We start from the raw sequence: 24296 nt of genomic DNA, 5'->3' as shown, positions 1-24296 counted from the left end.
TCGAATCAATTTCCATAGTTTTTTTTTTAAATTTACGCGGCGACAATCAGCCAATAAACGCGGTTTTGTTAAAAATTCGCCTTAAGTTTTAAACCCCTTGGCACTTAATGCGCATGCGTCTGTTTACCTGAGTCCTGGAAATAACCTAAAAATTTTGCAATTTTAAAAAATATTAAAGCACTTTGCTTGATGTGTAAATTGTTGTTTATTCCAAAAAAAAAACCAAGTACTTTGCGATAATTGTGTATAAATTTAAAAAATGTATAGTGTTTAGAAAAAAAAACAAGGAAACATTAAACACTTTGTTTATATAGTCAATGTTGATAAAATTCAGAAAATTTATTGTTTGTTGAAAAATATCTTCTAAATTGTGAGTATAAACAAATTAAACTTTCAATGCCTTTGGGAACGAAACCAGAGTGTACAAAGTGTGCAACTAAAGAAACAATACTTTGGCATGCAACGGAGACGGGGAATTTTTGTAATGATTGTTTAGAGGAACAAAGAAAATCAACTGTTGAAGTCCCAAAGGAAGATGAGGAGAAAAATGGAAATTCTAAGCCCGCAAGAAAAAGTACGAGGGTCACTCGTTATTGTAAGACAAATCCAACAGCACCTCCATCGAAAAATGTTGTACCAAAGGGTAAAGGAAGGCGGCATATTTTTAAGAAAACGGTAATTTTATCGCTAATTTTATTCAATAATTTTTAATCCAACTAAATTTTAGTTTTGTAATTAACTTGTTCGTTTACAAGTTATAATTATTAATTATATTATTATTGTTAGTTTTCTGCTAATCTAATTTTAATTATGTCAATTTTGTGCTAATCTAACTCTAATTTCATCAGCTTTGTGATAATTTAACTCTAATTTTCCCAGTTTTGAGTTCAAGTAATTCTAACTTTGTTAATTTGTTGTTTAACTAACTCTAATTATGTTAGTATTGTCGAAAGCTCTGAATTTTGTCAGAGAATAAAAATATTCTAATTAGATTTAGAATTTTTACGTAAACAATTTTTTTATTTAGTGAAATATTTGCTTGCAGCCGATGAAAGCTCCAACTGCGACGTCAACGACCGTCACTAGTGAATTCGTATTTTATAAAGGTTCTTATTTTCAAGTTGGCGATGTTGTTTCAATGCAAGACGAGGATGGGGGGATTTTTTACGCTCAAATTCGTGGATTATTAACCGATCAATATTGCGAGAAAAGTGCAGCGGTTACGTGGCTTTTGCCAACAGCATCTAGGTAATAAAATCAAGGTTTTTCGATTTTTCTTTCTTTTAAGTTTGTTAGTAATATTATTTGTACGAATTCAATTATTTTCAATACAATTTTAATAAATTTTCAAGAAAGGATTCAATTATTTAAAAAAATTTTAATAAAATTCGTCGCTAGAATTCAATTATTTTAATAAATTATAAAATTCTTCGCAGAAAAAAGTTTCATTGAATTTTTTTGTTACTAGTGTATGGTATTTAATCGAAGAATTTCCGAATAATCGAAATTTCGTATATAAAATTAAATTATAAACAAATGGATTTAAAAATTTTCAAAGAACTTTTTCAAAAATTATTAAAAGCAATTGATTTGAAGAAGAATTTTAGTAAAATATTCTAGAAAATAATAATGCAATTGAAATGATAAATATAATTTTGAAGAAGTTATAGTAATAATATTCACTGAATAATATTGAAAAAAATCTAATTTATCATTATTTAACAGTCCACCGCCAGAAGATGGATTCATTCCCGAAACTTATATCATTGGTCCAGAGGAAGATTTACCCCGAAAATTGGAATACATGGAATTCGTAATGCACGCACCTTCCGATTATTTCCGACTCAAAAACAGTCCATATCCCATTCCATACACTGGTGCTGGTTCCGGTTACATTTGGACGTCAATTCGAAATGAAATTGATTCCATGAATGAATAAATTTCATTCATATTAAGGAAAAGAAGAAAGATTCGCTCAAAATGAACCTGCTAAGAGATATTTAAGTTTCACAGTGCATAATATGTAAATAAGACATTTTTTTGTTCACGTTACTAACAGAAAAAAATTGTATCTTTAGTAAAACAAGTATAGAAAATCGAAAAATATTCAATATTAGTATAGAAAAAAAGATGTTTAAGACTAAAAAATTTCTAAATGTAGTGATAGAAGAAAATTATTTATTTTCGTAGAAATTTGCTAAATTTTTCTATTTTCTTCGTCGACACAGTGATAAACAAAGGATTAAGATAAAAGAAAAAAAATTCCTTAAAATTGGAAATTAATTTCGTTTATTGAAAGTAAGAATCATTATTAAATGTAAAATAATCGATAACATGTATAATAAATTTAACTTAATTATTTAATAATAGTTGTGTTGTTCGCTTACATATTTATCTTATACATTAATGGCTTCAAATGTAACAATAAGTAAACATTTTTTTTACTGTACATTTAAAAATTGCAGTACTTGATTTTCGGTTGTTTTCGCGAATTTATACAAAATACGAATTATTCACTAGAGAAATTAATATCGATTTCGCATAATGAATAAACAAAAAACATTTAAAAATTGCAGTACTTGATTCTCGGTTGTTTTCGCGAATATACAAAATACGAATTACTAGAAATTGTTAATATCGATAAATTGATTTCGCGAATATACAAAATGCGGAATTATTCACTAGATTAGAAACTATTTATAAATTAGAAATTAATAAATTTTTAATTAAAAAAAAAATGGAAAATTTATGATAAACTCATTGCATACACATATTTTTTATCGCAGATCGGCTTTAATTTAGAAACACGTTTATCTACGGATTTTTTCAATTGTTCACTGGCTTTAATCATTCGTTTTCTCTTCTTTTTCTCAATTTTACTATTCAATTTTTTTGCGTCGATTTTCGAGTAACAATCGTCGAAATCGATAAAAGAGGCTTTTTTACACTTTTTCTTTTCTTTTTTCCTGCTTGTCGTCTCGTCAAGTGAACACATGGAGTCAAGTTCATCACTTAATTTATCCATCTTTTTTGCTTTTCTATTAATTCTCTTGTGCGTGTCAGGATAGAATTTCGTTGGATCCTGTTCCTCGTAGCGTTTAAATGTGAGATCTTTGAATACTGAGAGATAATCTTCACCTTCGCGAAATAATGGAAAAGAAGTTTGTAAAACTAAATCACTATCGTCGACTTCTTCGATTTGGGATTCGAGTTTTATTCTCTTCTTCCTTTGGCTACTTCCTTCGGAAAGTTTTTTCATTGCTTCATCTTCGTTTTTAGCTTCATCTTCGTCGATATTGAAATTTTTATCGAGCATCTCAACCAATTGGGTTATTCTCTTTCGACTCGCTTTCCTCTGATGTTTGGTTAATTGGCACTTATGACTTTTGTAATTGTTCATTAAATGAGCGATTTCCTTTTTATCATCATCGGCAGCTTCGTCGCCTTCAGCATCCATTTCTTTTCGTTTTCTCTTCTTTTCCTTCTTCTCCTTCTTCTTGGTTGATTCCTCGGTTTTCTCAATTGTTTCGTCTTTGAGAAATTCTTCTTTTTCGACTGCTTTCTTCTTTGTTCGGGTCTTCTTTTTTTTAGTGCTATTGTTGTTAGTTTCGGCTAGATCGGAAGTGTGGGATAATTGTTCCTCTTCTTGTTTTGCAATGCGGGCAAGTTTACCATTTAATTTTAAACCGTGTCTGGCACCTTTGTGAGCTGTTCTTCCTCCGCAGGCCTTGAATAATTCCTCGTCGCTGATCATTAAGTTGTCGAAATTGATTTTTAGTTTTGATTCAACAGCATCTTCACGAACGGTGTGTCCGTCTTTTATAGTTGAGGTTTTTATAAATTCCTTGACGCCGGTTCTGTACTTTTTTTGAAGGTCCTCCAAATCTTCGTTTTTGGAAAATATTTTCGCACTTTTATCAACTATTTTCACTGAGACACCTGAGGGATCCTTGTCGACAGTGACATTTTTCGAAGCTTTGTTGTAAACCGATTGCCACCAATTTTCGTCAGTATTTTTGAGTCCAACTCCTTTTAAGTCGAACTTCATTTTTGGCTTGATCGCCTTAACGATTCCATTTTCGTCCTTTCCCAAACCTTTGCCTGAAAAAACAACAATTTTCAGTTTATAAATTTCTCTGATAATTTATTGACATTATACAATTATTTTCCCTGACAAAATTCTTTTTACAGAAAAATATGAAAGTTTACGGATAATGTGTAAAATTTATGAAATTTAATAATTTCTAAAAATTATAATTACAATCCAACGTGAATTCATCTTTAATAAATCCTTCGAAACACTTTAATTATTTTTAATAGTAAAATTCTTCGCAAGAATTCAATTATTTTTATAAATAGTAAAATTCTTTGCAGGAAATCAACTATTTTCAAAACAATTTTAATTGAATTCCTAGGAAGAATATAATTTTTAAATATTTCCATTAAATTTAATTATTTCCTAAAATTTTAATAAATTCTTCGAAACAATTCAACTATTCTTATAAATACTAAAATTCTTTGCAGGAATAAAATTATTTTTAATCAAATTTAAATAAAATTGAACGAAAGAATTTAATTATTTTCAAAAATTTCCATTTTATTCAATTTCAACAAGAATTTAAAATTCTCTAAAAATAATTCAATTATTCTCAAAATATTTTTAAAAAATTCTATATGAAAATTAAAATAACTTTCAATGCAGTTTTTAAATATATTCGTAAAAAATTGAAGGAATTTAATTATTTTCAAAAAATAATAAAATTCTTCTGATGAATTCAATTTATTTTGAATATACTTAATTTTAATAAATTTTTTTACAAAAATTCAATTATTTTTGAAACAACTTTAATTGAATTTCTCGAAAGAATTTAATTATATTCAAATATTTCTATAAAATTCTTCAAAACAATTCAATTATTTCCTAAAATTATAATAAATTCTTCGAAACATTTCAATTATTTTTATAAATAGTAAAATTCTTCGCCAGAATTCAATTATTTTCATAAATAAAAAAATTCTTCAAATAAATTAAATTAAATTCTCTTCAAATTTTTTGATAAGATTCTTTGCAAAAATTCAATGATTTTCAATAGGTACATTAATTTTAAAATTGAAAATGTTTAAAAAGTTAGGAAATAAAAAAGCATCATCAACTAACTTCAAATTGCGAACAGATTACCGGAATACAACGATCAACAACGATTATTTATATAGATTTTTTAAAAAGTCTAAAAAAGTAAATTTTTATTCACTTTGTTCGAAGATAATTAAATCAAAAAATTTTGATAAAACAATTCTAAGAATTAGTTTTGAAAAATATTTTAGTGTCATTTTTTGAAAATGATTGAATTTCTTAAAAGAATTTTTGAGTAATTTAAAAAAAACTAATTAATTTTTTGATAAATTTTAATTAACAATTGTTAACATGATTTTTTTCTCTAAAATGTGTGTATTTGAATTTTCGGAAATATATCTTTGAAAATATTGAATTTTAAAAACTAAGAAGCTAATTTTCATTAATTTTCAATTTTAAATTTTACATTTAAAAGTTTTTCATTAACATTTTTGATAATTCAATTATTTTCAAAATTTTCAATTAAAATTCTTCAAAAGTTGATTTTCCAAAACAGTAACAAAATACTTGAAAAAAATTTATTATTTTCAATTAAATTTTAGAAAATTTCAATTATTCAAAAAGATTTTTAATACAAATATATATAAAAATTTAATCAAAAAGTGATTCTAAAATAATTTTTGAAAGATTTGTTTATAGTTATTTTTTGTACTTTAAAAATCGATATGAGTTGCATTTTATACTAAAAAATGGTGTATTTTGTTGCAATATTTGTAAAAAAAGTCGAAAAAGTCGTAATTTTTGAAAATAAGGCGAAAAAAGTTTCAATTTCCTTAATTTCCCTGTTTTATTTTGTTTGTTTTTGTTACAAATTTCTGACATGAAAAAAATCAAATACCTAGTAAATAATTTACTAATCAGAATGAAAAGGACTTTTAACTATATTTTAACTTTCTAAATATTATTTCCAAATACTCAACCAATACGTAGTAGATAAGACAAAATGACTTTCTAGAAATGTCAAAAATTAGACACAAAAGACAAAACTTTCAATTCTTTCGTTATCGAATTTCAAAATTAGTTTACATATTTTTTTCTAAATGAAAAATATTTTTTTCTTTTAAATTAAAACTTCTGTATTTGGTAGCTTCTTTTCTAAATTCTATTTTCTCCCATGGCATATCTATTTTTAGTACATGGGTTTAAAAGGACAAAGGGATTTTCGGGGGCTTTAAATTCTAAGGACCTGTCAACAAAAAAAGTACAAAAGGAATAAAAAAAACATCAAATTAAAAAACTAAAAATTTCTGAAAGTGTAAACATTGGAAAAACGAGTCTTTCCTATACTTTAATGAATATTAAATTACTATTATTGTTCTAAGAGAAAGTGAAAATACAAAAAGTGAGGTTAGAAAATTATATGCGTATTATTTCGAAGGACTATTCAAGATTTTGAACTAAATATAGAAAAATAAATGAAAAACAGAATATACCTTCGGTCCAGCCATATTTCATTAACTGCAACTTTCCAAAATCAGACATTTTCGTATAAAAAATGTAAAAAATATAATCATTAGCACTATATTACTATATGCATATGGAGATGAGATCCGATAATGCTAAAGTGCGTAGTAAACAACATTAATCCAGATGGCGACACTTGACACATACCTTCTGTCGGTAATATCAATGTAGTTCTGTAAATTTTGTACAGATGGCTAATGTCATTGGCCCGCCGGTATTGTCGTTAATATTTTCTGTGTACGTCAAGAGGTGTTTTTAAACTACAATACAATATAAACAATATTGTTTATTAATAGAAAAAATGGCATTTACTCTCTGGACTCTATTCGAAGCTTCCCTTTTGTGCCTTAATGCTATTTGTGTACTACACGAGGAAAGGTTTCTAATAAAAAGTGAGTTTTAAGAAAAAGTTAAAAAAAAGTGAGGTTAGGTTGTTAAAGTTGAATTTATTTTCCGATTTATAATAAACAAAGTGGTTTGATTATCGAAAATGTTAACGTTTTCTTAGCTAGTGGACATTATATTTTCGTTTGAGTCAATTATTCATGAAGTATAACGAAAAAATGGTAATATTTATACTTTCGGAAATTTCGACATCGTCGACGCATGGTTCACACATTTTTTTATGACAAAATTTTCGATTAAATAAACTAATTCTACTACACTAGCATTGACATTCGGTTAAATTTTCATTAAATAATAAAAAATAACAATTATAATAACTTAAAATTATTTTAAATATGGAAAAAATATTTTTAGTAATATGGAATTTTATAAACAAAAAATTTTTTACCTTTTAAAGATTGAGTGAAAAGCTTGCGATTTCTTTATTAAAAGTTTGGAGGATTTTTAGAGCGGTTTAAAGGTTAAATCTGATTAAAATTCAGCAAGTAATTGTAAATATTTTGCATGTTGATTCACAAGTTTTGGATGTTCAAATGAATTAAATTTTTTGACAGTATTAATATTTTGAAAAATTACTGACTAATGTAGAAAGGAAAAACAAAATTGGACACTTCGAATCTTTATAATTTTACAATTTATTATATAAATAATTAATAATACAAATTACTATAAATTATAAAATATTATTCTATTTTATTTCTTTTTATTTAGAAAATCATATTATAAAATATAAATTTTATAATTTATTTTCTAATACCTGATGCAATATTTTGCAATAAAATTTTAGTTTGTAGAAAAAATAGGTTTCTAAAGTTTTTAACGTTTAAATGAACCACGATATTTTTTTTTTTTTTTTGCTTCTTTTAATTTGTATTTGTTTTATAAAAAAAGTAATTTCGTATATTAAAAAAATGAATCCTTAAATTTGTAAATATTTAAATTTTAATTATTCTTTTTTAATAGTAATTTTTAAAAATATTTAAAGAGAAAATAAATTCCGTTGAATTTGAACGTTCAAAACTTTGGGAAATTGAAAAAATAAATGAATTTCGTTTATTTGAACGTTTAGAACTTAAGGGACATTTTTAATCGTAGAAATAAGTAAATTTGTTTAATGAAATGAATTGAAATTAATTAATTAGTGAAATTTAATTTAATTAATTGAATCTTTTTTAGTTGGATGGGGAGCTAGACAAAATATTCAAGGATTTGGTGAATCTCCTACAATAAAATCACAAATGTTAAATTTAGTCCGATCTATCAGAACGGTGGCGAGGTGTAAGTGTCCTTATTATTTATAATAAAATAATACAAATAATAAATTGATTACTGAAGCTGGGTTGCTACAAAACCCGGAAACCTGGAAAATTCTTCTCAGAAATTTAATTATTATCAAAAATTTTAATAAAATTTTTGGCAAAATTTTAATTATTTTTAAAAACTTTCCTCTATTCAATGATTTTTAATATCTACTAATTTCATAAATATTCCTAAAAGAATTTAATTAGTTAAAAAAAAAATTTTAATAAAATTCTACGCAAACATTTAATTATTTTCATAAATAATAAAAATTTCCCAGGAATTCAATTATTTACAAATTATTTTCATAATATTATTCAATTATTTTCATAAATAATAACATTTTTTACAAGGATTCAATTATTTTTATAAATAATAAAACTCAATGCTGAATTTCAATTATTTTTAATACAATTTTAATGGAACTCCTCGAAAAAAGTTATTATTCATAAAAATTTCATTTCAATTTATCAAAGAAATTAAATTATTTTAATAATCTTTGCTACAATTTATTTATTAAAATTTAAGTATTATTTTCAATACATTTTTAATTAATTTTCTTTAAAGAATAAAATTATTTTCAAAAATTTTAATGCAATTCTTTGCGTAACAATAATTTATTTTTTTTCAAAATAATTTTAATAAAATTCTTCGCAGAAATCTAATTATGTTTAAAAATTTACAAAAATTCTCGTCACAATTATCTTTATAAATAATAAAATTTTTCTCCGAAATTCAATTATTCAAAATTTTTAATAAAATTCTTGGCAGAATTTCAATTATTTGTAATACAATTTTCATCAAATTTCTCGAAAAATGCAATTATTCTTAAAAAATTTATTAAAATTTGTTGTTGTTGCAAGTTTTTATTATTATATGTTATTAAATTTCAAATTTTTGAATATCTTAATTTCAATAAAAAAATAATGATTAAATATTTATTTAAAAATGAAGTTATTGATGTTTTCGAATAATTTTCGTTTTAAAAACATGGAAAAATTTCATTTTTTAACCTGGAAAATCTGGAAAAGTAAGGGAATTTGAAAAGAACAAAAGCGTGGCAACCCTGCGAAGTAGAAAAAATTATTTTTTGGTTTTAAATACTTTTAAGTAAAATTTACAATTTTTTTTTTCGTTATTAACTAATCAATTATCTGTTTGTTGCAGTTCCGTTAATATTTCTCAACATATTAACTATAGTGGTGAAAATGATACTTGGATGATGAATAATACTTCTTTCAAATTAATGTAAGCTATCAAATCTTTATATTTATTGTAAACGAATTTACGTAATTTAAAATAAAATAAACCGAATTTTTCTACTTGAAACAACAATATTTTTTCAGAAAACATTTTTTTTCTCAACAGTTTTGACAATTTTTTTTGCTCTTCAACTGATGCATTTCTTTTTTGGTTCAATTAAAGTGTCTAATTTTTTTACTTCAATTACCTAATTGTTAATTTAATTAACTATTTTTTTCAATTAACGTATCTATTTTAATTTTCATTATTGGTTTATTTTTTTTTAAATTAATTATTTATTCTCCTCCCCCCCCCCATGAATTAATTTAAGGAAAGACGGATCGCAGGTGATTATGAAAAATAAATATTCTGCACTTCATAAACCACAGAATTGAATTATAGAAACATTGTTTCTTCTTTATAATGAGGAGAGGGAAAATATATAATGTGGTTTAATCACCCGCAACTTTAAATCAAGTGCTTCTTGCGGTTACAACCAAGACTTGGAAGTCTTTAAATTGCGCGTACTTTTACCTTTAACAGATACTATAAACTATTACGAAATAACGCAATAAACCATGATTATTGACCAGAATATTTTATTGAATCAGAAATATTTGCCAAGACAAAAGAAGAGAGGTCATTATTATTTTTGTTCATCTTAACAACAATTATTATTATTCTTATAGCCGTGAATATTGCCGTAACAAAATTTCTTATTGTGCAAATTTTCTTTTCTTTTCTTTTTTTTTATTGATTTGTGAGTAATACTAAATTTCTATTGTTCGTATATTTTTCTCTAGAAAATAATTTTAATAATGTTCCTCAAGTTTCGAACGTTTAGATGAACGGCAATATTTATGTATTAATTAATTAATTATTACAATTTATTCCAAATACTAATTACAATTTATTCAAAATACTTATTACAATTTACTATTTTCCAAAATTTTAATAAAATTTCATGAAGCAATTCAAGTATTTTCAAAAATAATAAAATTCTTAGCAGGGTTTGAATTATATTTTCAATACAGTTTTAATGAAATTCTTCGAAAGATTTCAATTACTTTTTATAAATATTGTAATAAAATTCTTTGGAAGATTTCAATTATTTTACAAAAATAAAAAAAAATTGTTTTCAGAAGTTATATAATTTTCAATACAATTTCAATAAAATTTCTCGAAAGAATCCAATTATTCTTTAAATATTTGATAACATGTTTAAAAAGAATTCAATTATTTTCAAGAGTTTTTAATAAAATTCTTTAAAATAATTTAAATCATTTACAAACATTTGAATGAGATTCGTAACAAAAATTGAATTACTTTCATTTCAAAATTTTTCAGAGTAATTAAATTATTTTCCATACAATTTCAATAAACTTTCTTGATAGAATAAACTTTCTTCAATTAATTATTGAAATTTTTATGACATTCCATGAAAAAATTAAATTATTTAAAAAATTTTGATTATTTTGATAAACTTTAAAATAATTTAATTAATTACAATGTAATTTTAATTGAATTCTTTAAAGAAATTTAATTATTTTCAAAAACTGTAATAAAATTTCTTGAAATAATTCAATTATTTTCAAAAATATTGATAAAATTCTTTAAAATAAATAAATTAATTTTACAACAAATTCAATTTAATTCTTCGAAAGAATGAAATTATTTTCAAAAAATGTAAGAAAATTTCTTGAATAAATTCAATTATTTTCAAAAATTGTAATACGATTTTTTAAAAGAATTAAATTATATTCAAAAATTTTGATAACATTCTTTAGAAGAATTGAATTAATTTAAATATAATTTTTATTGATTTTCTTGAAGAAATTTAATTAATTATTTTCAAAAATATTGATAAAATTCTTTAAAAAATTTCAATTATATACAAAAATTTTGAATAAATTCTTAAGATTTAAATTAATTTCAGTTCAATTTCAATTTAATTCCTTAAAAAAATTCAATTATTTTCAAAAATATTGATAAAATTCTTTACAATAATTATATTCAGTTTCATGCCAAATTCAATTTTCAATTCTTTGAAAGAATTTAATTATTTACAAAAATTTTAATAACATTTCTTGATAAAATTCAATTATTTTCAAAAATTGTAATAAAATTTTTTAAAAGAATTAAATTATATTCGAAAGTTTGTTAAAATTCTTTAGAAGAATTGAATTAATTTCAAGATAATTTTAATTATTTTTCTTTAAAAAATTTAATTATTTTAAAAAATTGCAATAAAATTCCTTGAAAGAATTCAATCAGTTTCAAAAAGTTTGAAAAAATTCTTGATAATAATTGAATTAATTTCAGTTCAATTTCAATTTAATTCCTTGAAAGAATTCAATTATTTTCAAAAATATTGATAAAATTCTTTAAAAAATTTCAATTACATTCAAAAATTTTGATTAAATTCTTAAGATTTAAATTAATTTCAATATTATTTTAATTATATTTCTTGAATAAATTTAAATTCTTAAAACTTTCTAGTAAAATTCTTCTAATTGTTTCTTCTAAACAATTATTTTCAAAAATTTTAATAAAATTCATCTAATTGTTTCTTGGAAATAATTATTTTCTAAAATTTTAATAAATTTCCTTGAATTGTTTCTTAAAAAAATAATTTTCAAAAATTTTGATAAAATTCAATTACATTCAATATTATTTTAATTGTATTTCGTGAATAAATTTAATTATTCCCAAAAGTTTTTAATTAAATTCTTCTAATTGTTTCTTTTAAATAATTATTGCAAAAATATTGCTTTTTAAAATTAAAGAAATATTTACTTATTAAAATAAAATTATGGAAAATAAAATAATTTATAAATTTTTCTGGCAAAAAAAGTATCACAAAATTGATTCTCCAAATTTAAATTTGTAAAAATTTGAATTCATATTTTAGAATTAAATTCAAATTTAAATTCAAATTCAAATTCAAATTTAAATTTAAATTTAAATCTACAAATTAAATGATTTTTAATATTGAAAACTTTTTTGTTTAATTAATTTCTGTTATTATTTAAGTAATCGACAAAACATTAAATTAGAATTCCACTGATTCTAAAATTCAAAACATAAATTATGAAACAAAAAATTATTTCTTAAATTAAATGAGAATCAAATGAATATTAAATTTCCAATTTAAGGAATTTGCCATTTATTTTCTAAGAGGAAAAAAGAAATAGAAATGGCGTTAAAAAAGATAGCATCAGTATATGGGGAAGTAAGCCAGAATATTTTCTCAAACACGGTATCTAACATCTTCTCATTTGAAGTTTTACGCATGTACTTTGTAAAGTACGTAATGACTACATACCTATATATATTTATAAACTAGGGGAAAGTGTTGCGACGCGTCTGCCGTTTTAAGCGTGAGACTCGCAACTCAATTTTGCAAGACGTACATAATCCATAATTCGTCTAATCTAATGCTCTATAAAATGTCTATAAACGCGAGAAACTAAACTCTTACACGAAAAAAAAAATTTTTTTTTTCCACCAATCCTATTGAGAGCAATAAGATTTTTCTCTTCTTTCATATATAATAGTCTTTTTCTCTCATTCACAGCCTGTATTTGTTTCGAGTTAGCAAAAAAAAAGTGGAGAGAAAAAAACAAATACAATATTGTAAATTTATTGTATTAGGAGAAAAATCCTTTTATTGAAAAAAAAACGTTGACCTGCAATCGATTTTCAGATCTCATCAAAGTCAACAAGTCTCTTATATTCAATTCAATGGCTTATTGCTCGTGTAAAGTGATGTAACTAGATTTTTCACTTCCTTCTCCTTATTTATAAGTCATCAAAGATTTATTGATTCTAGCTGTTGTAATATTGCAATTAATAGTTTCATGAAATGAAACATGATTCATTTGATTCTATCGATTCAAATTAAATCTTAATTACCCTATTTATTTAATTTTTTTTTTACTTTCTTATATTAGAAAAGGAATAAAAATTATTTCCATACTTTTATACAAAATGATAAATACAGTTTTTCAATTTAAAAACTTCTTTTTTTAATCACATTCTACGAATTAGAAAGTTAGGAATTTACAGAAATATTTTTGTTAAATTAATTTCAGGGAAATCATTTTCCCTTAAAATATAGGTGCGAAAAGGTGAATTATTTTCTAAAAATAGGTGACAAAAAAAAGGCGAAAAAATTTAATTATTTTCAAAAATTTTAATAAAATTCTTGACAAGAATTGAATTTATTTTTAAAAATAGTTGAATTGATTGGGAGAATGTTATTAAAAATTTTTAAAATTAATTAAATTCCTTCGGAGAATTAAATGTAATTGAATATTAAATTGAACAATAATTGAACTCTTGACAAGAGATTTATCAAAATTTTTGAAAATTGAATTCTTGTCAAGAATTTTATTAGGTCTTAGAAATAATTAAATTTTTAAAAAGAATTATATTTAAATTTTTAACAATAATTAAATTCTTATGAGTTTTATTAGATTATATTAAAAATAATTGAATTTTACAGACGAATTTGACTAATTATGAAAATAATTAAATTCTTCGGAAGAATTTTATTAAAATTTTTTAAAATAATTGAATTGTTACGTAAAATACGGCTAAAATTCCTGAAAATAATTAATTTTTTTTCGAAAAATTTTATTATAATTTTTTTTAGAAATAATTGAATTATTTCTAGGAATTCAATTAAATTATACATAGGTATTAAAAATAATATTGAATTAAATTAAAATTTTGTGAAGAATTTTATTATTTATGAAAGTAATGGAATTCTTGCTACGAGTTGTATACATTTTTTTTAAATAATTGAAATTCTGTTAAGAATTTTATTATTTAAAAAAATAATTGAATTATTTCAAAGAATTTTATTGAAACTTTTGAAAATAGTTGAATTTCTGGGAAGAATTTTATTATTTATGAAAATAATTGAATTTTTGGGCAGAGTTTTATTATTTATGAAAATAATTAAATTCTTGATACGAATTATATAAAAAAAACTTTTTTAAACAATTAAATTCCTGTAGAAATTTTATTTTTCGTAAAAATAATTGAATTCTTGTGAAGAATTTTATTAAAATTGTTGGAAATAATAATTGAATTTTTTAAAATGATATTAAAAAATTTTTAAAATAATTAAAGTATTTCGAATAATTTAATTAAAATTGTTTAAAAAATAATTGAATTGTTTGGATTAATTTTATTAAGATTTGAAAAATAATTAAATTCTTTTCAGAAATTCAATTAAGTTTATTTAAAATAATTGAATTTAATTCATAAATTGATACGAATTGTATAAAAAGTTTTTTAAACAATTAAATTCCTGTTAGAAAATTTTATTATTTGTAAAAATAATTCGAATTCTTGTGAAGAATTTTATTAAAATTTTTGGAAATAATAATTGAATAATTGTTTCGATTAATTTTATTATAACTTTAAAAATATCTAATTAAATTCTTTTAATAAATTAAATTAAGATTATTTAAAATAATTGAATTATTTCGAAGAATTTTTTGAAAATAATTTCATTTTTGAGAAGAATTTTATTATTTATGAAAATAATTCAATTCTTGATACGAATTGTATAAAAAGTTTTATAAACAATACAATTCCTGTGGAAAATGGTATTATTAGTAAAAATAATTGAATTCTTGTGAAGAATTTTATTAAATTTTTTGGAAATAATAATTGAATTTTTTTAAATAATATTAAAAATTTTTCAAAATAATTAAAGTGTTTCGAATAATTTAATTAAAATTATTTAAAAAATAATTGAATTGTTTCGATTAATTTTATTAAAATTTTAAAAATAATTAATTTCTTTTAAAAAATTGAATTATTTCGAAGAATTTTTTGAAAATAATTTCATTTTTGGGAAGAATTTTATTATTTATGAAAATAATTCAATTCTTGATACGAATTGTATAAAAAGTTTTTTAAACAATTCAATTCCTGTGGAAAATGGTATTATTATTAGTAAAAATAATTGAATTCTTGTGAAGAATTTTATTAAATTTTTTGGAAATAATAATTGAATTTTTTTAAATGATATTAAAAATTTTTCAAAATAATTAAAGTCTTTCGAATAATTTAATTAAAATTATTTAAAAAATAATTGAATTGTTTCGATTAATTTTATTAAAATTTTAAAAATAATTAATTTCTTTTAAAAAATTGAATTAAAATCACTATTTAAAATAATTGAATTATTACGAAGAATTTTTTGAAACTTTTAAAAATAATTGAATTTCTGAGAAAAATTTTATGAAAATTTTTTAAATTAATTGCATTCTTGCAATGTAAATAAATAAATGAAATAAATAAACATAAAGTTATATATAATATAAAAAATATATAACAAATTAGGAAAGATGAGAAATCGAAAAAAGAATTAAGAATAAAAATGAAAGGAATAATTAAATTAGAAAACCGAAGAATAGTAATAACTGAAGTTATAAATAAATTTCTAATTAATATATAATAAAATAAAAGACAGCAATAAAGAAAAAAAGTAAAAAATTAAAAATGAATATAAATTACCGCACTTTTGATTTTAAAATGCAACAAATGCATAATTAAAATTCTAAATAGAGTTTAATTGAAAAAAGCAATAAAATCCATTATGCGTTAAAGAGAAAAAAAAATAAATAAAAATACCAAAAAGAGAAAAAAATTAATAATTCAAAAAATTCTCTATAATTATATAAATTATCATCTCCTCCCGCCTGATGCTGCGACTGCTTCTATATAACCATTTGAAAAAGACTTCCTGATCCTGTGACCCCAATAATTTGCCTTTCTCACGATTCTCTACACAACCAAGAAATCGAAACCTGAAACCTGCGGCAGGATCTTTCTTTTTCTTTTCTTTGCGCGAAATTTTTTTTTTTTCATCCATTATAAACTCTACATCATTGACATAATTCTTGGATCATTCCCACTTTGTCTTTTTGAAAAGTTCAAGTGACTTTCGAATCTTCTTGACCATCGCGCGACTAAATATTTCGCGTTGCATCTCTTTTTCAGATCAAATATATATGTATACATATAGTATACACGCATAAGAAAATAAAATTTTTTTTTTTAACAACATTTCCTGCACCAGAAGTTTATATTGCCTCAGGGTTCGGATAGCACACTCTGGTGAAAGGAGAAAGGCAATGACCTTTTTTAAATAAAAAAAAAAATTCATTTTCATATGATAAGCCCCGAGAATATTGAGGAAATCAATAAAAGTGGAATAAAAGATTTTCGAAGAAACTATAATAGATAATCAATTTATATTATTTAGATTTCTCTCGTTTTGAATATTTTAACTCGATTTTAATATTTATTGTTATTATTGGGATTATTATTACTATTCTTATTATTATCATTGTCGTTCTTGTTGCTATTATTTCTATTATTATTTATTCTTCTTATTTTTATTATTATCATTTGTTTTTTTTTTATTTAACTGATAATACAGGACAATCCCAATTATTATTATAATTATTTATTTAACAAATATAAGGGACAAGCCTAATTATTATTTATTTATTTACAAAAATAAACAAATAATAATAATAGTAATAACAACAATTATTATTATTACTATTATATTATTATTTTATAATAATAGATAAAAAGTATTTTATTTTTTATTTATTGTTGAAATGAATAAATAATTTCTGTATTATTTTATTAATATTACTAATTATGACTGCTATTTTTATTATTTATATTTTATTATAACTGGATTATTAATTCTTTTTATTTTCTTGTTCATTGTTCTATAATATTGTTATTAGTTATTTTAAGCTTACGAAAGTTTATTATTTTTCCATTTATTATTTATTCTTATTTATTTTACTTATTTTTATTATTATTTATTATCTATTAGATTTTCGATTTATTTTCTCATTTGCTTCTTTTTTTCATTTATACATTTTTAAACTCATTTCTTATTTGTCATTATTATTTTTACTATTTTTAATCTTTATTGTTTATTATTTATAATAATAATAATAATAATAAAAAACCCTTTTTATTATTATTGCAAATTTAACTCTCGTGGGGAAAATTGAGAAATTACATTCGCATTTGATAAAGAAAAGAGTGGAAGAAATGAAAAATGAAGGAAAAAAGTAAAAGTGAGAAGATTTAAGCGGGGAATCATCCAGGAAGTTGTTTTTCTAAACAAGGAAATGCACGTAACGCGCAAAGAAACTTGAAACATTCATTTTAACGGTGGCGACGTATTTTTTATTTTTTTTCTACAAAAAAGCCTTTATACAGTAAAAAAATGCGTGGTTATGACAAAAAAAATTATCATAGATATTATATAGAGTAAAAAAATAGATTGAGTTCTCTTAAAACTTCTTCTTCTTTTTTTTCTTTCTTGTAAGTTGTATACATGTGTTTGGTCTCTAGCTCATTTTTGCATTCAAGTCTCAATTCAAAAGAGATCCTCACTCTCGTACTCAAAAAATTTGAATTCAAGACGCAAAAATTATTTTACAAAAAAATATCAAATTATATATAATTATTAAAATTATTATCAACAATATTGTGTAATTATAACAATATATAATTATATAAACATGTAGAAATATATAATGTTATAATTATAATAATAAGTAATATAATATATAATAATATATTATATATAATATAATAATTTAATAATATATAATGTAATAATATATTATTATATAATAATATAAAGTTGTATGGTAATACATAATATATAATGTATATAATTATAAAATAATTTAAACTTGGAAGATTTTAAAGAAAAGAAAAAATTGCTTTCGGATCGTAATTATTTTCTTCTTTGGGACTATAATGCAGAATGAGCTACTTAAAAAAAATTATTTCTTGTGTTTTCTTTGTGTAAGTGTAAAAGTATTTACAAGGGAACGCTTTCGCGTTAATCACGGCCTCTACTTCTTCTTTAACGCCTCTCCTCCTTCTCCGCTTTATTTTATTTTATTTTGTTTTTTTTTTCAAAAACGATGCTGAATTTATTGCTGATCGATCTGTCGATCTCGTTGAGATCCTTTGCAGGGGAATTTAAATTCCCTGCATAATATGGTTTTTTGTCCCCCTTTCTCCATTGAAAGGAATAGATCTTTGTGTTGTATCGCGTCAACATTTCTCCGATTACAATTCATGATGATGATGATGATAATGATTTCTCCTGATGTTGCGGTACTATGGTCCTGACATGTTGAAGCTACGACTGTTTCTTTCTTTTTTACTTCAACAAATCAATGTCCCAAAGTAGCGGTGTATATTTGAATTTCAAATTTCATCTCAAGATAAAAAATAGCCTCAATATTGAATGAGATGTGTGGAGACATTTTCGGGGACAAAGAGTTGTAATCAGGTCCAGATTCTTATGCGATTGGAATATAGGATTCTGGAGATTGAAAGTTGTTTTTTGAATGACGCGTTGGTTGAAGGTGCTCTGCTTATTTTGTGATGGGAATTAGAATGGAGCACCGTAGCTACCACTTGGGCGGGATGATGGATAACCGCCACTTGGACCACTGGGATAGCCGCCACTTGGTCCGCTGGGATAACCGCCGCCGGAGCCTTGACTGATTTGATTGAATTGAGCGATCTGGATTGCTTGTCTGATGCCCTCGAGGTCAATTCCAACGACACGACTGCTGATGGATGGGACACCGTAGCTTGAGCTTGGGACTCCGTAACTGGAACTTGGAGCGCCGTAACTGCTACTGGGTGCTGGGTATCCGCCACCACCACCACCTCCAAAGCCACCGCCTCCGAATCCACCACCTCCGGATTGGCTCTCTTCTCTGAGGAGAATTTGACGGATTTGTTCGAGGAGTGCTCCGTCGACGGAGGCACCTTCGCTGGTTTGACCACCGGGTGATACTTGAGTGTAACCACCACCTCCACCACCGCCTCCTCCTAGGGAGTAACCTCCGCCGCCACCTCCACCTCCGTGGGAGAAGCCACCACCACCACCGCCGCCTCCTCCTCCTCCGATGGGTCTGTTGTAGTTGTACCCGGAGGATACTGGTGGCTCAGCCAGGGCGAGCCCTGCCAGACCGACCATCATGCACTGGAATTTGAAGAAGAAATATTTTTTTGAAAATTGAGACGGAATTTATTGCTAAATAGCTAATTAATTATTAATTAATTATTAATAACCACCGAAACGTCGTCTATTCTGTTAAAAAAAAGTGAAAGATTGTTGTTTTTTCTTTCACCTTTTGTACGTTTTACAAAAATCGAAAAAATAATTTATTAACGTATTAATTATTAATTAAATTAAAATTAATTTGAACTGGAAGAAATGGAGAGAAGAAGAGAGAAGGAAGAAATTGTGAATATTGGGAGGAAGATAAAAGGAGAAAAAAAGGGAAAGTAAAAAAAGAAAAGAAAAAAAGGGTGGATAAAGAAAACGTAGAAGAATAAAAGGTAGAGACAGGGAAAGAAAAAAAAATTGGAAGAAGATGAAGGGGAAAAAGAATTGGAAAAAATATATTTTTTCCAATTCTTTTTGCCCTTCATCTTCTTCCAATTTTCTTTCTAATTTTCATCTTCTTCCAATTGTTTTCCAATTTTCATCTTCTTCCAATTGTTTTCCAATTTTCATCTTCTTCCAATTGTTTTCCAATTTTCATCTTCTTCCAATTTTTCTAGGTAGAAGAAGGAAAGATGAAAAAAAATGAAAGAAAAGGAAAAGAAACAAAAAAACAATACAAAAAGAAAAGGAAAAGTTGTGGGAAAAGTAGAAAATGGAAAAATAGGAAAAGAATGGGTAGAAAAAGAAAAGGTGGAAGTAGGAAAGTTACGAAACGAAAAAAAAGGTGGAAAAAATAGGTAGATATTCAAAAATGGAAGGAGAAAAAAATGGAAGGAATAGAGGAAAAAAGCACAAGAAGAAAAAATAGGAAAATGTAATAAAGTAGGTAGTAGAGTACAAAAAGGTAAAATAGGCAAAGGAAAGTGGAAGGAAAAGTATAAAAAGTAAAAAATAGGAAAAGAAAAGGTTGGAAAAAGTAGGTAGAAAAAGGAAAGTTACAGAAAAAAAAATTAATAGGTAGAAATGTGAAAAGTGAATAGGTAGAAATTCAAAAATACGAGAGAAAATAAAAAAAGTAGGAATAGATAAAAGTACAAAAAAGAAAAATAGAAAAAGGTAAAGGAAGGAAAAATAGGGAAAGGAGAAGTAAAAAAGGAAAAAAAGGAATAGGTAGAGAAAAGTAAAGGAAGGAAAAATTGTGGAAAAAGGTAGAAAAATAATAGGTTCTTTGAGTTTAAAAACGGGAAAGGTATGAAAACAAAAAAAAAAATGTGGAAAAAGAATAGTTAGAAAGGGAAATGATTCAAGAAGAATAGGAAATTCAAGAAAATGTAGAAAAAGAATAGGTAGAAAAGGGAATTATTCAAGAAGAATAGGAAAGGCAAAAAATATGGAAAATAATAGGTAGAAAGGGAACGATTCAAGAAGAATAGAAAAAGCAAAAAAAATATGGGAAAAGAATAGGTAAAAAGGGGAATGATTCAAGAAGAATAGAAAAAGCAAAAAAAAATATGGGAAAAGAATAGGTAGAAAAGGGAATAGGTAGAAAAAGAAATTCAAGAAGAATAGGAAAAGCAAAAAATGTGGAAAAAGAATAGGTAGAAAAGGGGAGGATTCAAGAAGAATAGGAAAGGAAAAAAATAGAGAAAGAAGAGTTATAAAAAGGAAAAGAAAATATTGAAAAAGAATAGATAAAAGAAGAAAAAAGGTTAAAGAAAGAAAGGTAAAAATGTTAAAGGGGAGAAAGGAGAAAAGAAATACAAAAAAAGGAGAGTTTTATAAATAAGAAAAAAAGTAGACAAAAAATAAGTAGAAGAAGAAAAACTACGAAAGTAAAAAGTAAAAAGCAAAAGGAAAAGTGAAAAATGTAAATTGATGAAATAAATGAATTAATTAAGGAATCGTACAAAATAGGAAAATAGAAAAGAAAAAGTTTTAAAAAAAGGTAGAAAAACTAAATAGAAGATAAAGTTCAAAAAGAAAAGTAGAAAATGAAAAGATCAAAAAAGAGGAGATAAAAAAGAGAAAGGTAGAAAAAATGTAAGGAAAGAAGAAAGAAAAAGATTAGTTAGAAAAGGAAAGATAACGTGGACAGAAAATAGACGGAAAAAAAAGAAAAGAAGAAGAAAAAAAAATAAAAAAGAGAAGAAGAAGAAAGGAATATGGTAGAAGAAAATAAGAAAAGGAAAATATAATAGTTAGAAGAAAGAAAAATACGAAAAGGGAAAATATTAAGTAAAGAAAATGTAGAAGACTTATTTGTAAAAAGAAGAAGAAGAAAAAAAGAAAATTAATGCACAAGAAAAATTTAAGAAAAAAAAGAATAGAAACGTACCTATAAAAAAAAGAAGAAATAAAAGTAATAAAATGAAAAGAAAAATTGAAAAAAATTTAAAAAACAGGAGAAGAAAGTTAGAAAGGAATAAAATTGAAGAAACAAAAGTAGGAAAGCAAAATGTAGAAAAAAATAAAGAGAGAGTAGAAAAATCAAAAAAATTATGTATTCACGGAAAATTGGGGAAAAAATGAACAAAAAACAAATAACGAGAGGAAAAAAATGAAAAAATTAGAATTGAAATAAATAAGGGAGAATCGAGAAAAACAAAACAATAAAATATAATAAAAAATTCATTTTACTGAAGAGAATAAAAATAAATAAATAATTATATTACTGATGATAATAATAATTATTATTATACATTATAATTGTAATTATAATTGTTTATTTATTTATTATCTATTATTATATTTCTATTATTAATAATATTATTATAGTAGAAATAATAATATTAAAAATAGTAATAATAATAATAATTATTTTTAAAAATAAATCAAAACTGAGAGCGACCATTTATTCCAAGAAACTTTAAATCAAATTGCATTTTGTATCCCAAATTTAAAAGTTTGACATCCAAGAATAATACAAAATTTTGGGAATGTTCGACAATTTTTAAATATTAAATATTAAATTTTAATTCTACTTATGAGATTCTTGCACATAAAATATTTTTTAAAAATTATATTATAATCGTAATAAAAATAATAATAATAATAATAGTAATGAAAATACACAAAAATAAAAAATAGTATTATATTATTATAATATAATTTATTGTAGTATTATAATATTACAATTATACTATTAAAATAGTTTAATTATAGTATTAAAATATTATTATTATTATGGCATTATAATATAACAATTACAGTATTAAAATAATATAATTGTGGTATTACAATATTATAGTAATAATATAATACAAAAATTGAAGACACTAAAAAAAATATTTGAAAAAATATTGTTTCTTTAATTTTGTTTGATATAAATTTTAATTCTTTTAGTTATTTTTTATTAGATTTTAAGATTTTTTTGGTTATTTTATTACTGAAAACTAAAAAAAAAAGAAAAAAAAATAGAAACTTTAATAACAATAGACAAACACGCAAAACACTGATTAAAATTAATTCGCGTCGCGAGCGTCAACGATTGATCTTTAGTTAAAGATTAATTATGCACTTTCAAACATGAATCGCGAAATCTTTCACTTTTGAGAATTTCGTTAAGTTTCACTTTGTTTTTACTTTTTCTACTAAATAGTAATAAAATACACTTTTTTTTAAAAATAGTTCTTCGCTCTTGGTCTGCTCTCACAAATCAGGAATTATTCCTGAATTTTCCCCTTTCTTATGTATTTATTTATTATTTTTTTTTAGTCAATCGCGCGGGCACACTCTCTCTTTAGATATTTTCCGTTTCGTAGATTGAAGGAAATAAAAAAAAAACAAAAATTTTTTTTTATTTTGCTTACCGCGATGAAAGGAGTCATGTCGGCTTCAACGATGCCGCTCTTGTCTGTGACTCCGAGGAAGGTGCACCAGGGTTTTTTATACCCCCCTTGTGAAGCAAAAGGGGGATGCGTGGGGATCCGGTTGAAGAAGAGACGGGGGCCTTTCGAGTGAGAGTAATTCGACAGTGAGAAGATACTCTCTTTCTCTTTCTATGCCCTCCTCCTCCTCCTCCTTCCCATCCTCTTCTTCTTCCTTTTTCTTCTATCTTATTCAAAACTTTTTTTCTCCTCTCACAATCTGATATTGTGTGCCTGATGTGGATAGGACAAAACTCGGATGCAAGATAGTATATATCCGATTTTTGAGGAGAAATTATTTGTTTTAATTGAAAAAAAATGAAATGAATAAGGAGAAATAATAGTTGTAGTAAAAAATGTGGCTGGCCAAAAATGTGTAAGAAAGGAGAGAATTTTGAGAAATTAAACAGTTTTTCATTTATAATTCAGGTTTAGAGAGTGAATTTTGTTATTGTAACAGATTCTAAATTTTGATTTAATTGTAATTGTTGAGTAATTGTTTGAAGCAATTGACGTCGATGATAGCTGCAGTCGTTAAGGCGCTAAAATTTGCGCAACTTGAAATTGTGAAGGTTCGATTCCTCCCAGGGTTAGAAATTTTATTTTCGACAAATATTGTTACTCATAGGAACATAATAATTCTACGTGTATTTCTATTAATAGAATTGACAATTTAATTTTTAAATTTAATAAAAAAACAAATTATGTATTACAAAAATTTTAGGCGCGAAATGATATCTTCCATTTATTATATTATTATGCAAATTGCAAGATTTTTTATTTTCAATAAAAATTTTTTTTTTATTTTTCTTAACTTTAATATTTTAAATTCAAAATTTTTAAAATT

At 23.8% G+C, this 24296-nt stretch overlaps 4 protein-coding genes across 4 annotated transcripts; 2 read left to right on the top strand and 2 right to left on the bottom strand.

Moving 5' to 3' along the window:
- Nucleotides 1-119: 119 nt before the first annotated feature.
- LOC122505716 (GATA zinc finger domain-containing protein 1) lies at nucleotides 120-2738 on the top strand. The gene is made up of 3 exons (XM_043617513.1): nucleotides 120-675; nucleotides 1046-1248; nucleotides 1726-2738. Exons 1-3 carry the CDS (start codon nucleotides 397-399, stop codon nucleotides 1937-1939), a joined length of 696 nt encoding a protein of 231 aa, XP_043473448.1. The 5' UTR covers nucleotides 120-396; the 3' UTR covers nucleotides 1940-2738.
- Nucleotides 2273-6723, bottom strand: LOC122505715 (G patch domain-containing protein 4). Its single transcript, XM_043617511.1, has 2 exons — nucleotides 6568-6723; nucleotides 2273-4101 (listed from the first exon to the last, which is right to left on the bottom strand). The coding sequence occupies exons 1-2, from the start codon at nucleotides 6614-6616 to the stop codon at nucleotides 2747-2749; spliced, it is 1404 nt and encodes a 467-aa protein (XP_043473446.1). The 5' UTR covers nucleotides 6617-6723; the 3' UTR covers nucleotides 2273-2746.
- Nucleotides 6724-6793: 70 nt separating this feature from the next.
- On the top strand, nucleotides 6794-9631 carry LOC122505717 (immediate early response 3-interacting protein 1). The gene is made up of 3 exons (XM_043617514.1): nucleotides 6794-6990; nucleotides 8180-8281; nucleotides 9470-9631. Exons 1-3 carry the CDS (start codon nucleotides 6900-6902, stop codon nucleotides 9523-9525), a joined length of 249 nt encoding a protein of 82 aa, XP_043473449.1. The 5' UTR covers nucleotides 6794-6899; the 3' UTR covers nucleotides 9526-9631.
- An 8661-nt stretch (nucleotides 9632-18292) lies between these two features.
- On the bottom strand, nucleotides 18293-23425 carry LOC122505704 (glycine-rich cell wall structural protein). The gene is made up of 2 exons (XM_043617488.1): nucleotides 23393-23425; nucleotides 18293-19616 (listed from the first exon to the last, which is right to left on the bottom strand). The coding sequence occupies exons 1-2, from the start codon at nucleotides 23408-23410 to the stop codon at nucleotides 19014-19016; spliced, it is 621 nt and encodes a 206-aa protein (XP_043473423.1). The 5' UTR covers nucleotides 23411-23425; the 3' UTR covers nucleotides 18293-19013.
- Between the last annotated feature and the right edge of the window lie 871 nt (nucleotides 23426-24296).

This window comes from Leptopilina heterotoma, unplaced genomic scaffold (genome assembly GCF_015476425.1).
Source record: "Leptopilina heterotoma isolate Lh14 unplaced genomic scaffold, ASM1547642v1 Lhet_365, whole genome shotgun sequence".
Lineage (NCBI taxonomy): Eukaryota > Metazoa > Arthropoda > Insecta > Hymenoptera > Figitidae > Leptopilina > Leptopilina heterotoma.
Note: the sequence above shows the minus strand (reverse complement) of the source record. Positions and strands in the feature narration are given on the sequence as shown.